This window comes from Salminus brasiliensis, chromosome 5 (genome assembly GCF_030463535.1).
Source record: "Salminus brasiliensis chromosome 5, fSalBra1.hap2, whole genome shotgun sequence".
In the NCBI taxonomy this organism is placed as follows: domain Eukaryota; kingdom Metazoa; phylum Chordata; class Actinopteri; order Characiformes; family Bryconidae; genus Salminus; species Salminus brasiliensis.
Genome location: NC_132882.1, coordinates 40,990,601 through 41,004,870, shown reverse-complemented (window position 1 = coordinate 41,004,870; position 14,270 = coordinate 40,990,601). Strand labels below are relative to the sequence as shown.

Genomic DNA, 14,270 nt, shown 5'->3' with positions numbered 1-14,270 from the left:
AATCGTGTATTGGGGACTTGGGTTTCGGCTATTTCAAGCCTGATCAAGTGATTCTGATGCTTTGTTTTTACCACTGGGCATCATCAACAAATATGCTTCCCAATCTGGCAATGAGGAGCCTTCTCAGAAAGTAATAGAACAGTTCAGAGTCTGCAGTGTGGACCTATTGAACCTATCTGACAGTGGAACATGAAAACTTGCTGTAATATCTGCCTTGACTACAGCAGATTTTCCTTCAGACGCTTGTGTATTTTCTGCTGTTTTAATTAGGGGAAACGGCTTTCGAGATCTTAAGAAAACCGTTCTTGTATCTCAGGCAAACTGTCATTAAGATCTCAAGAAAATTGCTACGTAATCTAGAACAATCTTACAGATCTCAAGTATTCTGCCCTCAGGAAAAGTCTTCCAAATTCCAAGAATTTTTCTGTTGTCTCAGGAAAAAACCTTGGAGATTTTAAGAATGTTAATTTGCTATCCCAAGAAAATGACAATAAAAATATATAATGTTCTGTGAATATTATAATTATATTATAATATTATTTCACCCCCTTCTCCTTTATGCACCTTTCGGCCTGATGACAAATACGGTAAATCTTTTTGTTTATGTATTGGGAATGTCCTAAGGTATACAACTTTTGGACCACAACTGTCCACAGTCCCTGGGCACACCATGTAGCTACCCCCTTCTTTGCATGATTGTGTTGCATATCATATGTTTTTCTAAAATGGGGAAAAGAAATTGGGACTTTGTATTGGGAGAGTATTTTTTTTTTTTTAATCTGCAACCATATGAATTTTGTCTGCATGACAAATATGACAAAAAACATATCATAAAAATGTTTTTTTCCATATCACCAAGCCCTAACTAACCAAAAAAAAATAAAAAAATAAATAAATTATATATATATAATAAAATTTACTTACCAGGGGAAAAGGAATATGTAAACTGGTGTTAATTGGCAATATTTTACACATGTGGCAGAAATCGATTAGGCTGCTAAAAATAAATAAATAAACAAATAAAAAACAAACAAAAAGAAAAACGCTGGACCAAGTTTTCCATTAAAAACGAAAAGCAAATCCTCTTCTCCATCACCACGTCTCAAAATTCCAGCTATAGCTTTTGTGTCTGCTCCAAAATGTCATTTCTGTCTAGGCCTTGTAATTTTCTTTAGTACCCCCAAAAATCTGAATGCGCCGAGTTAGCGAGACGCCATGCAAGCTTCGGGAGCCGTGAGACCTGCTGAGACGAGACTGAGGAGATGGAAAAGGCAGGTACGGAGAAGCGCTAGATCTGCCACTCTCGCTGCTCTCCGGGGAGGAAGGGGAGGAGAAGAACGAGAGCTGAATTACACGAGGGAGTTCCGCTTTCAGGCGGCTGAAAGTTGGAAGTTAACTTATCAATAGCTGGAGCTCGGCGCAGGCGGCACGCAGCAATCTCAATTCCAGTTCACATTAAACAGGGAATTAGACAACACTTCTGAATGAGCACAAAAAGCACTTTGAATAATCTATTTGAGTCTGACAAACGTGGGGCCTTCTGAAGCGCTGTGGAAATTTCTCGGTGGAGAAAAATGTTTGTGGTCATCTTGACAAGCGAGGTTTAGATTAGAGGACTGTTCACGGCCCGTTTTCAACAAACACAACAAAAAGCTTAACATAGACCAAAGATGTTTTTGATGTAGTTCGGCCAAGACAACTAATGTCTATTACATGTTCTTCAAAAGAGGATGTGAAAAAGTGTTAGCATTCACTTGGAGAACTGCACTAGATTGCTGACCTGGCACCAGCAGTAAAGATTCTGAAGCTGAATCAAAACCATACAGAAGAAGTGAAGTATTCATTTCTAGAATCAAGGGTCACGTCCAAATTCTGAGAATATTGGATTGAGGATAATGTCCAAATTTAGACTATGTGAATTAAGGCGAATGTCCAAATTCTGAGAATATGGGTTAAGGCTAATGTCCAAATTCTGAGAATATGGGTTAAGGCTAATGTCCAAATTCTGAGAATATGGGTTAAGGCTAATGTCCAAATTCTGAGATTGTCAATTAAGCCTAATGTCCAAATTTAGAGGATATTGATAGAGGATAATTTAGAATACGTGAATCAAGGATAATGTCCAAATTCAGACCACATTAATCAAAGCTAATGTCCAAAATTCTGAGAATATGGATCGAGGATAAATGTCCAAATTCAGAGAACGTGAATAAAGGCTATGTCAAGACAGATGCAGCGAATCAAGCCTAATGTCCAAGTCCGATTAGCAGAAGAGTCAGAAAAGTGGCTAATCAGCCAAGCACAGCCTAACCAACAGCACAAACACAGTTTCAATGACAGGCCACATCACCTGCCCCAAACACGGCCTAATGGAGTCATAAAGCATGAACGCAAATGGATGAGCACACATTAGACTGCGTCTCGCTCTCTCTCGCTCTCTTTATCTCCACTTTTAAAGTGTGACTTGAAGGCGCGGATGCAATTAAACGTGTTCACAGCTTATGGACCAGCCATCATGTTCTTCACAGCAGAAAGGCAGTCTCAGTAAGACTACAATGTGGAGCCTACTCACACTTCCCTTTGTTCTGAGGCGTCGCAGCGGTCTCCGAGATCATAACATGAATGTTGTTTTTTAGTGCTGCGCTGTAATGTGTAATCTACTGCGATGATTAGAGAAAACAGGAGAACCGAGGCGCTTTAATGTCTTCCCGGAAGCACGCGTCCTAGGCAGCGCTCTCCGATCGGCCCGGCCTCGATTCGGGCTAAAGCCGCAAAAGTTAATCTAACAAAAGGCTCCGAGACGGAGCTCTCGCCGGAGGATTTCGGGTTGGCTCCCATTTCCGAATGCGGCGCTAGGAGGTGCTTTCACTTATTTTAATTAAATGTCAACATCTTTATTTTACTGGGAGAATTACACACCCATGGGTTGGGATCAAAGGATGAACCCTGGCTTACGTTGAAAAGGCGCTACAGAACAAAGTGTCGAGTATAAACAGTACTTTCGGCGGCACATAAGAGAGTTAGAACAAGGAAAATCCCACTCTTTAAGGCTCCAACCTCCATCTGCGAGACGGTGGTCCAGAAGGAATTAGCTTCAGTAAGCAGAAAGGGAAGGAGGGAGGGCTGATCATTTACCCCAGATGCAGCTGATCGGCCAAGGCATGTTTTGGAATGGCTTGATTAGTTTAGAACAGGAGAAGCTAGGCTAACATGCTAACAAAGATAGGGTCTTTAATGCACCTTAATGCATTTCAATGTAGGAATACGTAGGCAGATAAGTGGGTTTGTGGGTTCCTGCTGTTAGGATAGCGTAATAAATCCAAAAAGATACAAAACATGGCCAGTTTATTAGGACCCCCTCATATTTGGGGGCTGTTTGATTTTAAAATTCTCCAATTTTCCAAATTTATGGGTTTTAAAACATGAGAAAACTGATAATAGAGGCTTTTAGAATTCTTTCCTGCCTGCCCAGCCCATGCCTAACGCGCCCATGAGGGGCTTGTATGGCTAGCCCAACTGGAAACCAGAACGTTTAGTCATCGGGTTCCACATTGGCCCCACATTTGGATGGCCACCAGGGTCAGTGATGGGACCAGGAGGGGTTAAACATGGGTCCCGTCTGGGCTGTACACTGTACGAGGGCCCATATGTGAGATTAAGGTGGGGTCTGTAACAATGGGGCCCACTTGGAAAGGTCAACTGGGACCCAGTAAAAACATCTGTACAAACCCACTTAGAGGCCATGCCCACCTGGAACCCACCCAGCCCACGTTCTAACCATGTGAGCTCCACACGAGCATGCTGGCTGAATGGTCAGGGTGTTCAGTCCAGAGCCTAAGGCAGGACTATCCTCTAGACAGGACACACACGTTCACTCACACACTCGCAGCTAAGGGCAATTTAGCAAAGCCAAATTCACCTACCAGGAGTGTTTCTGGGAGGAGGGATACCTCGACGATTGAACTATTAATAATAATAATAAAAATATAATATATTTTAAGAATCTTTTTATTTTGTAATACAGTAGTTTTAATATGCCAATATGTTGCTAGTCCTCAGCTAATGTCATCCTAAACGGTTGCTAGGATGTTGCTAAATAGTTTCTGGAGTATAAATGTTAATATATTTGTTTTATTTTTCTATTTGCGTGTTTTTCTCATGCTACAGTCACTTTCGCATCTACCTTGTTCAGTGTGGATCAATCAGGTCTTTTAATTCGGTTTATTTTGACAGGTGTGAACGCTCCACTTGTACTCAGGAGTGCACCAAGTAGCTGAACAGTGTCCCTGGTTGAGTTTGCTGCTGGTGAGAACCCATTTTTACTAATGGTCCTAGGAAAACTTCAACACCAGAGCATTATTACCTGTTTCACATTTGACTTCGGCGACCTTTCAGCTAAAACCGCCGCATAAATCAATAAACCAACCAATGAAAACCAAGCGAATGATGGAAACAGATTCAGACTAGTGACTCTGATGTTGCTCTACGCCAAATAAACCGACTGCGATGAGGTCAATGAGCGCTTAAGTAACGACAGGGGCAGGGCCGAAAGCGGGGACCACCACAGTGCTTTGTGTGCATGTGCGTAACAGTGCACGAGAGGGTTACTGGTCTCAGATGGTGTGCACAACATGTTTCCACTGGCCTGAGCTTGAGGGGACACAAAGCTTGCTAAGCCGTGTGAATCGGTTGTCAGGTATGTGTGCACACACACACACACACACACACACACACACACACACACACACACACACACACACACACACACACGAATCCTCCTCTCCTCCTTCACCTTCTTTCCTCCTTCAGCCTCGTCCATCTCTGCTGCATCTTCGCTCTTCATTTGTTCTGAGATCAAGCGTTTTCCTGCAGCTTCATTATCCAGACACCTTCGTCTCTCTCTGCCCAAATTATTCCATCTCTCTTTATGCCTCTCTCTCTCTCTCTCTCTCTTTGTGTCTCTCACCCCTCTTATTTCATTCTCCATCATCTCCATCCTTCATTTCCCTTTCCCTTTTAAAGCTGTTGTATGTAGGCAGGTAACACACCCTTCTTTCTTCCTTTCTCTCGCTTTATCTCTCCACCACCTCTTCATCTGCCTCGCTTCCCCTCTCTCACTCTCTTATTCTCGCTCGCTCGCTCTGTGTGTCTCTCGTTCCCTCATTCTCTACCCCCCTCCATTTATCCTCTTCTCCCCTCTTTCTTTCTCCTCCTTACACTCTTCCCATTTGTGTCTCTTGTCTCTTCCTCTCTCCCCAGCTTTCATTTTCGTCTCCCATCCTCTCTCTCCCCCTCACATTCTCTCATTATCCTTCCCTCTCTTACCCCCTTTTTCATTCTCTTTCTCCCACTTGCTGCTACCTCCTCTCTCTCTCTCTCGTACGGTCTCTGCCTCATTCACTTATTTACTCTCTGTCTTTTATTTGCTTTCATCTCTCTTTCTCTCGCTCGCTCCCCCCAATCTCACCACCTCTTGCTTTTTCTCTCATTTTCCATTTCTCTCTTTATCCCTCTCCATCTACCCACCTTTCTCTCTCTCTTTCTATCCTCTCCCCCCCTCTCTCCTTCTCCCAGTCTCCCTTACGTTCTCTCTTCTTTCATTTGCTCTCTTTTCTTTCACACTCCCTCAGCTTTCCTCTCCTTTTCCATCATTCTTCCTCTCCCAGTTTTTAATCTCTCTCTCTCTCTCTCTCTCTCTCTCTCTCTCTCCTCTTTCCCTCGCATTCCTCTCTTGATTCATCTTTTCCCCTTTTTCTAGCTCCCATTCTCTCTCACTTTACTTTCTCAGTCTCTGAGTCTCTCTCTCTCTCTCTCTGTCCTCCAACTGCTTGTGCTTTTTCTCTCACTGCCTCCACTTCACTTGCCTCTTTGCCAGTCTCTCTTTTCTCCCCCTTTCTTTCTCCATCTCGCTTTCCTCTTTCTTGCTCCTGTTCTCATTCACTCTGACATTCTTTTCCCCCTGTTCCCAATCTCTCTCTCTCTCTCTCTCTCTCTCTCTCTCTCACACACACTTTGTCTCTCTCACTGCCTCCCTCATTCTCTCCTTTTCTTTCTCCCTCATTCCCGATCTCTCTCTCTCTCCCCCCCTCTCTCCTGGTCTTTCTCCCTCATTCCCGATCTCTCTCTCTCTCCCTCTCCTGGTCTTTCTCCCTCATTCCCGATCTCTCTCTCTCCCCCTCTCCTGGTCTTTCTCCCTCATTCCCGATCTCTCTCTCTCATTCCCGATCTTTCTCTCTCCTTTTCTTTCTCCCTCATTCCCGATCTCTCTCTCTCTCTTTCCCTCTCCTTTTCTTTCTCCCTCATTCTCAATCTCTCTCTCCCCCTCTCCTTTTCTTTCTCCCTCATTCCCGATCTCTCTCTCTCTCTCTCTCTCTCTCTCTCTCTCTCTCTCTCTCTCTCTCTCTCTCTAATTCTCCCCCTTTCTTTCTCAATCTCTCTCTTTCCTCTTTCTTGCTCCCATCCTCATTCTCTCTCACTCTCCTCCTGTCCAATCTCTCTCTGTCTTTCCCCCCCTCTTACGCTTTGTCTCTCTCACTGCCTGTCTCATTCTCTAGCGCTCTCCCCACCTTTTCTTGTGCCCACTCTCCCTCTCTGTCCTCTCTCTCAATCTTCATTTCTTCTCTCTATATTTGTCTTATTTCATCCTCCTTGTTCTGTAATTTTCTTTCTGTTGCTCTCATCCCCCAAATCCTCTCTCTCACCTCCCCTCCTACAAATCACTACCTCTCCTCCAAATGAGTTTTTCCATGCAGCTCCCGAGGGGCGTGAATGAAGACATGTAAATCTGCTATCAAAAAGTCGCGTCTGATTTACGTGATGACGGGGCGCAATCCTTCCCCTCTCTCTCCCCTCTCTCCTCTTTCTCCCCTCTCCTATCTCCCCTCTCTCTCTTTCCTTCCCTTCCCCCATTACCTCGTGTCACCGGAGAGATTAATGACTATGATCACCAAACCAACACCCCCCCACCACCACCCACCCCCAGCTGCTCCAGACCAATGAGGCGCCCAAACTGTACATGCGCACACACACACACACACACACACTCTTACACACATACACGCACACTAGGTGCACACTACCCATCAAGCATAACAAACACACACTGGGAGCTGAACCGCAGGGATGCAACACGACCTGGCAGAGCTCCATTTATTAAAATGTGGCAAATTATATTTCAACCCCATAGATCAACCCGGCACAAGCGTACAAAAAAAAAAAAAAAACTATTGGGGAAAAGAGACGACGGGGGCCAAGCACTCACACTGATTACAGCCCGATGCGACAGCAAGGTTGGAGGCGACGTTAGCCCAGATGCCTGTTCCCCACATGTACTAGGAGTGGGTCGATCATATTGGTAGCAGATCATATTGTACCTTTTTACACATGCAGACGTGTCTCATAGATGGATAAACATCCTATTTAAATGAGCTTTGTTCTGATTGGCTGATTGGCCCGTTATTGTGAATTACTCTAAAAGCAGTCCTGGCTGAAACCCTTTGAATGGGCAGAGTAGCAAACTGCATGCAAATTAACTGGTTCCAATGACACCAGAGAAACCCTGACTTTCATTCAAATGGACTTAGTCTTCATATATGGTCTGCACCTATTTGATCTGGTTCATACATTAACCCCTTAAACCCTTGGGAAAATTAATTCTAAAGAGGGAAGTACTGCGAGTTTTTATTTATGGAGTACCACAGGGTTATATTTTAGGGCCTATAAAGGGGCCTCTCTCAACATTATTTAAATCTGCTTTGTGTCAATAGTTTATGATGAATGGAAACCAATAGAAATGCTTCAAAATGACACCAATGAAAGTTAAGATTTCATTCTGCTAAAGTTGCCAATTTATATATTAAGAGTCAGGGACCCTTTTAATAAAGATCATATAATAAAAATACATATAATCATATATAAGCTAGCATATGAGCTCATGGATAGCACATTATAATAAAACAATGATACTCTAGTGTCCTAAAAATAAAAATACTAGCATATAAAAATAATTATACATACATTCAGGTACTCCTTATATTAAATTCTATATGATCTATGATGTTAGTCAAGTACCACTCAAAATACTGCCCGAAAACAAAAGCCCAGGGTGCCTCGTCATTAGGCACTTCCTAACAGTGCCTCTATTATAACACTAACAAGCCATTACTAGCTAAATGACGTAATGAGTGTGTGTCAGTCTGGCTTCCACACACACACACACACACACACACACACACACACACACACACACACACACACAGATCCCAGTAACACAAATCCCTTTAGCTGCGTTTACCATGGGACAGGGAGCATGAAATGACGCGACTAACTGTACAGCGCGGTTGCATTTCCCACCCGTATTCAGGCACCCGCCGCCCTGATTCGTAGTTCTTGGAGGCAAACAAACAAACAAGCCAATCCCCGCGCAGGAGGTCCGGCCCTATTGGCCAATCACAGAGCAGGAGGCGGGACATTCTTCGAGAACGCGAGCCAGCGTTGGGGCGGAAAACAGGTGGAGAAAGTCGTACAGCATCCCAGGTTATGTTATTAGAGGGGAAAAATGAATTTAATTAATTAATTAAGCGCGAATTAGTTTGTTAATCATTTTATTTATTTAATATAGTGTTAAAATCAATTCCTACTGGCAACGGAAACAGAAAGAGATGGAAACGAGGCTAATATAGCTACGTTTGAGAGATCATTGACCTGGAAGAAGGAAGTAAGAGTTTAAAAGGTGAAGCGAGACGAAAACTAAAATATTTTTGGGAAGGAACGATTTTAACGTGGGAATTGAGAAAGAAAATCGCTTCCAGGACTCAAAGCAAGCGGTCCGAAGCTGAAGTTGGCATCGTTTGCGAATTGTCCGTTCCACCTTAAATGGTGCGGCAGTTACATTCTGGCGCCTCAGGCGCCAGAATGTAACTGCCGCACCATTTAAGGTGGAACGGACAATTCGCAAACGATGCCAACTTCAGCGTCTATAGTTCACCTATTATATTATTTAAGCATTTCTTTAAAACAATAAACGTATCTAGGACCAAATTCGTGTTTATTTCTCTCTCAAGCGCTTAAAAAAAACCCTCAAAAACAAACGCGAGCCACATTTACAGATAAAAACAATAGCAGGTGCCTCACTCCTTAATTTCGCTGCAGGTGCATGTCCACCAACGCTCAAGTTTCCACATCCAAACAAACCCAAAAAAGACCTTACCTGTGTGCAGATAGGACAACAGGAGCAGGGCGAAGAAGGGAACGCAGCACTTCCAGTCCCACGACCATGCCATTGTGATTTATTCCGTTTTCACCTTGATTATTCCGCTTTCTCCGAGCTGAGCTGGACGTCGAAGTGTACAAATATATTAATATATATAGAAACGCGAGCACGGAGGCTCTCACCTACACCTGAAGTTGCCTTTAAACTCCAACGCTGGCTTTATTACATACTAAACGCTGTAATAAGAAATCATAATAACCTCCCCGAAAAACGGAGCCGCTTGGGCTGAATGAACGGCTGCTGGAAGCTCCGCTCGCTCTCGCTTTACTTCAGAGAGCCAAACAGCTGCTAGCGAGGAGGGGCGGGGCTAAAGAGTCTGCACCAATCGCATTTGAGGAGGGAGTTCGATTTCTGCCTAGACGAGCGGTGGGCGTGGCTTGTGAGGCAATTTAAAGAGAAAGCTTGACGGTTAAACAAAACGGCCTTTTAAAACCCTTTTAAAAAGAACTGAAATCAATGCGGTATAAAAATGTAATTCACTGCGCTTTAAACCCGTTTAAGCTCCATTTAAATTCCCTTTATCGCTTTAAAAAAAAAAAAATGGCGAGAACTAACGAAGGTTTTCGTCCTGGGGGCGTGTCCAAACGTGAGCTTGCACCAATCGCATTCGGTGAAGAGGGTTTATTTTTGCATAAACGAGATGTGGGCGTGGCTTGCGCGGTACTTTGAATGGAAAAGCCTGATTGCTGAACAACATGCCCAGCCCTTTTAGAAATGATTAAAATCAATGCGCTGTAAACGTGATTCACAGCGGGAACGCGCTTGAAAAAACAGGCGTACGGTGCGTTAAAGCGCCATTTGAAACTATTTTGTTTTATGAAAAATAGAAATAAATAATATAAAAATTAAAATTAACGAAGGTCCTAAAAAAACGAGTCTGAACCAATCGCATACGGCGAGGAGGGTTCTATAGCGAGGCTGGGGGCGTGGCTTGCAGGGTAATTTAAAGGGAACAGCCTGATTGATAAACAAAAAAACCCAACCCTTTTAGAAATAATTAAAATCAATGCGCTATAAATGTGATTCACGGCGGGAGTGCGCTTTAAAATGGCTATAGCCCTCTTTTTAAACTCATTTAGGTAAAAAAAATAAATAAATAAAAAAATAAAACGCTGCACATTCTCAGTTTGACCGCGTGACAGCAAGCTTGAACGCAAATCATAATAAATAAATAAAACAAACAAACAGGGTCAAATGGGTTAATTGAGGCTTGGTCTTAGCATATTGATTACTTGGAAATCCATACGAGCGTATAAGCTGGGTATAGCTGACGTTGCCAGTATGGTAACTGAATGAAATTGATCACCTCCCTCAAACGTCGTACACAAAGCACTGCACGAGTGCTGGGTTCGTCTCGCAGCCCCCTTTGTGGTGGTCGCAGGCTATAAACCTGATGCTTTCAGCGGGTTTTACTCACAGCTCTTAATGCTGGAAGATAAAGTGGTCTGACTACGGCGTGCAATTTACAGCGTGTGTTTGGCGACACCACTCGGCGGGAGCGGGGAACAACAGCGCACCGAGAGGCAATGGCATTAAAAGGCACATGTCCTGTATTTGACCTGCACTTTGTATCCCTTACAGTTAAACAATATATTGTTGTTGTTATAAGACTGATACGGTAGCATGCAAAAGTTCAACGTTGTCTACATCAGGCATCTAATCACAAAATTAATTGTGATTATTTTTATTAAATTGTGAGATTGCGATTTATTCCCCTTTTTGTACACCCTTCCCAGTGTTCCCAGTCAGAAATGACCAGCCAAAATAAATAAATAAAAATATATAAAATAATGATTCAATAGGAGGTGAACCCAGACTGTTCTTCAAGAAGAATATCTTGTTCCGATACATGCAGTCAGCCACCGCCTCTTTTTTAACTGCAAGGCAGCCAACACACTCAGAGGAAAGTACTGGATCCCAGCCAACAGACCCCTGTACTGGTCAACATTGCTTAAGATGATTAAGTGATTAGGGGAGAGAGAGCGCCACCTACCTACCTGGAGAGAGCATGGCTCAAGATTCGAACTCGCGACCCCCGGCCATAGTGACAGGGCATTAGACCACTCGGGATGAGCCACTCGGATAAATAATAATAATAAACAAAATGATTTGGAAAAGATATTCTTATAAAACCTTGACAGAAATGAGTCTTTAGGAATTAGTGTGTGTTATAGTCAATCTCTTCTCACTCAGAAATGAGGTCAAAGAGACCTACAGACCATAAATAGCAAATCTGTAATGTTTACAAGAAACAATAACATATGTATTATTATAGATTTATGATCAGCTATAATGGGCTGGTCCTTTTTGCCTGGGAACATAAAGTTAGTTAACATGACGCAAACACAACAGGAGGGTTAAGTGATTGGCAAAGGGCCTGAAGTTAAAGATGTCCAGGCTTTATAATAGATTTGTGTATTTACTGTTTTCTTTATTTATGTTAGAGTGAAAAGAAAAAGGACAAGAGCACAATTTAAATGTCTGGACATCCCAGAGATTTATGCTCCCAATGCACTTTTACCAAGGTCTCATATCTTAATTCGCCTGTTAGGGCTATGGCTTGTTCACTGTCATTGTTAGGAAAGGCATACAAACCAAGCAAGGGCTATAGGAAGATAAGAAGGTGATGTATTTCAAGGTAGCCGGTTCCTCAGTTGGCAGTGAATTAAAAAATGTCAGTTAACAGGAACGGTGGAAGTCAAGTTGAGGTCTGGACGAGAACAAGGAAACTTTGAAAGAAAACTGCTTGTAGGATGTAGGATTGCTTGCTTCAGTAAGATTTAGCAGACTCTGGAGGGGTGGTGCACTGTTCTACTGTGCGATGACACCAGCACACATATGACACATATGAGGTTTTCAAAGGAACATATAAAAACAAGCCCTGTGTACTATTTTAATCGTGGAAGTCAAAATAGAACTTTTTGGCGACAATGAGCTGAGATATGTTTGGAGAAAAAAGGCTGCAGCATTTCATGTAAAGAACACCTCTCCAACTGTTAAGCACTGGGGCGGATCAGGCTTGTGTTGCAGCCAGTGGTACTGGAAACAGTTTACTGGTAGAGGGAGGAATTCTAGGGGAAAAAAGGCTTCTACAGCAGGATAACGATCCTAAACAGACCTCAAAATCCACAATGGACCACCTGTAAATGTGCAAGCTGTAAGTTTTGCTACGCCTCTCAACTCCCTCAAACATCTAGAGGCTAGTCTTGCTAACTGTGACTAGGTCTTCTCCTCACACTGAGCTACTCAACTACTCTTATATCCACAGGAAGTCGACACTGCAGTCTTAAATTAGTGTAGATGATCAGATTATGCTTCAATGCCATGTAGGCTTTGAGAGGAACTTCAAACCGTTAGAGGCTTTGTTCAGGAAAACAGGGGTACCGTTCAAATTCTCAGTGTAGCAGGCAATAGTAAGACTTAGCATTAGCATTTCCAACCTGAACACCGCACAATTGAAGCCGTGCCACTGTTTCATGATATAAACCGTTTGCCAGGGCCATTGTTTTCTGCCTTTTTTAACTGAAGCAAAGGGGTTTCACACTATAAAGAGTCCAAGGTGAGGCTCTTTTTTCTTATAAATGCACCCCGCACCACACAGACTCAGGGGGGTGTTGCTCAATTGTAGATATGTGACATAATTTGCAAGTGAAATCATTTATACCTGCAAGCCATTCAGACTAAGAAACAGCAGCCGTCTGCTCACCTGTTACCCGTGGAAACCCCGGAACATGAAATAGTTTCACGCGTCAGTGTTTTAATGCCAAAGCGCGGCCTGTGGCGTTCGCAAAATCTGCATAATTTTAGGAACACAGCTGGGGAAAGGCTTCCACAACTGCAGGCCTGCTGTACTCCAAATGCTCTAATGTCATTGCAGTAACAAAGGGAAGCCCGAGACTGGTGTAGACAACAGGTGTCCGACCATGGCCATGCACATCTTAGCTGTAAAATTGCTCAATGTCCAAAGCAATGGTTGTGTGCAGGACGAGGGTTGGGAACCTGAGTATCTACAGAAGAGCCAGCTCGGCCATCCGTTCTTCGAACCATCAAACTAGGCGCGTTTGGGGTTTGATGTTTTACATTTACATTTACATTTAAGGCATTTAGCAGATGCTCTTATCCAGAGCGACTTACAAAAGTGCTTTGCTATTTATTTAAGGATAACCTCAGCTAGTTTGAATAGGCTAAAGTTAAGACACTACTAAACACAAGTCAATAAGGAGACCACTCTGCTATTCGCCCAAGTCCTCTCGGAAGAGGTGGGTCTTCAGTCTGCGTTTGAAGACAGCGAGCGACTCGGTCGTTCGGACACCCAGGGGAAGCTCGTTCCACCACTTTGGTGCCAGGACAGAAAAAAGCCTGGACGCTCATCTTCCGTGGATTTTGAGGGATGGCGGGTCGAGCCGAGCCGTACTTGAAGCTCTAAGGGCTCTTGGTGCGGATCAGCTTTTGACCATTGCCATCAGGTACGAAGGGGCTGGTCCGTTGTTGGTTTTGTAGGCCAGAGTCAGGGGTTTGAATCTGATGCGGGCAGCAGCTACAGGAAGCCAGTGAAGAGAACGTTGCAGCAGTGGAGTGACATGGCTGAATTTAGGGACATTGAAGACGACCCGTGCCGCTGCATTCTGGATAAGTTGCAGGGGTCTGATGGTGCGCAGAGGGAGACCAGCCAGAAGAGAGTTTTGCTTTGCAGCTACGAGGCTAATGTAGCTAACAAGTTATGGAAACGTGTACATCCCTGGTTAGCATTTTGCATTAGACAGCTTTGACCTAAGTATTCATGGATATTTTTAGGACTTGGTGTGTTGCCTAGCTAAAAAATATCTGCTACATTGATCAGCTTTTTCTTTACGGGTGGTGTGATTGTTTGCTTCCAGAAATTTCTGGTATTTAACTAAATCCATTCATCCCCCTACCAGTGAAATGATTCCCTAGGGTGCTGTAAAAACACATTCGCCAATGGAAATTTCAAAAGAAAGTTTTTTGTACAAGCGAAAAG

The 14,270-nt window shown here is 43.5% G+C and overlaps 1 protein-coding gene across 1 annotated transcript in view; it reads right to left on the bottom strand.

The window, feature by feature from the left end:
- Window positions 1-9,539, bottom strand: part of cadm4 (cell adhesion molecule 4) — a 263,298-nt gene extending 253,759 nt beyond the window's left edge. Inside the window, exon 1 of the mRNA XM_072680423.1 lies at window positions 9,209-9,539. Within this exon, the coding sequence (XP_072536524.1) occupies window positions 9,209-9,281 (73 nt within the window). The 5' untranslated portion in view covers window positions 9,282-9,539. The remainder of the gene's footprint in view (window positions 1-9,208) is intronic.
- Window positions 9,540-14,270: the final 4,731 nt, after the last annotated feature.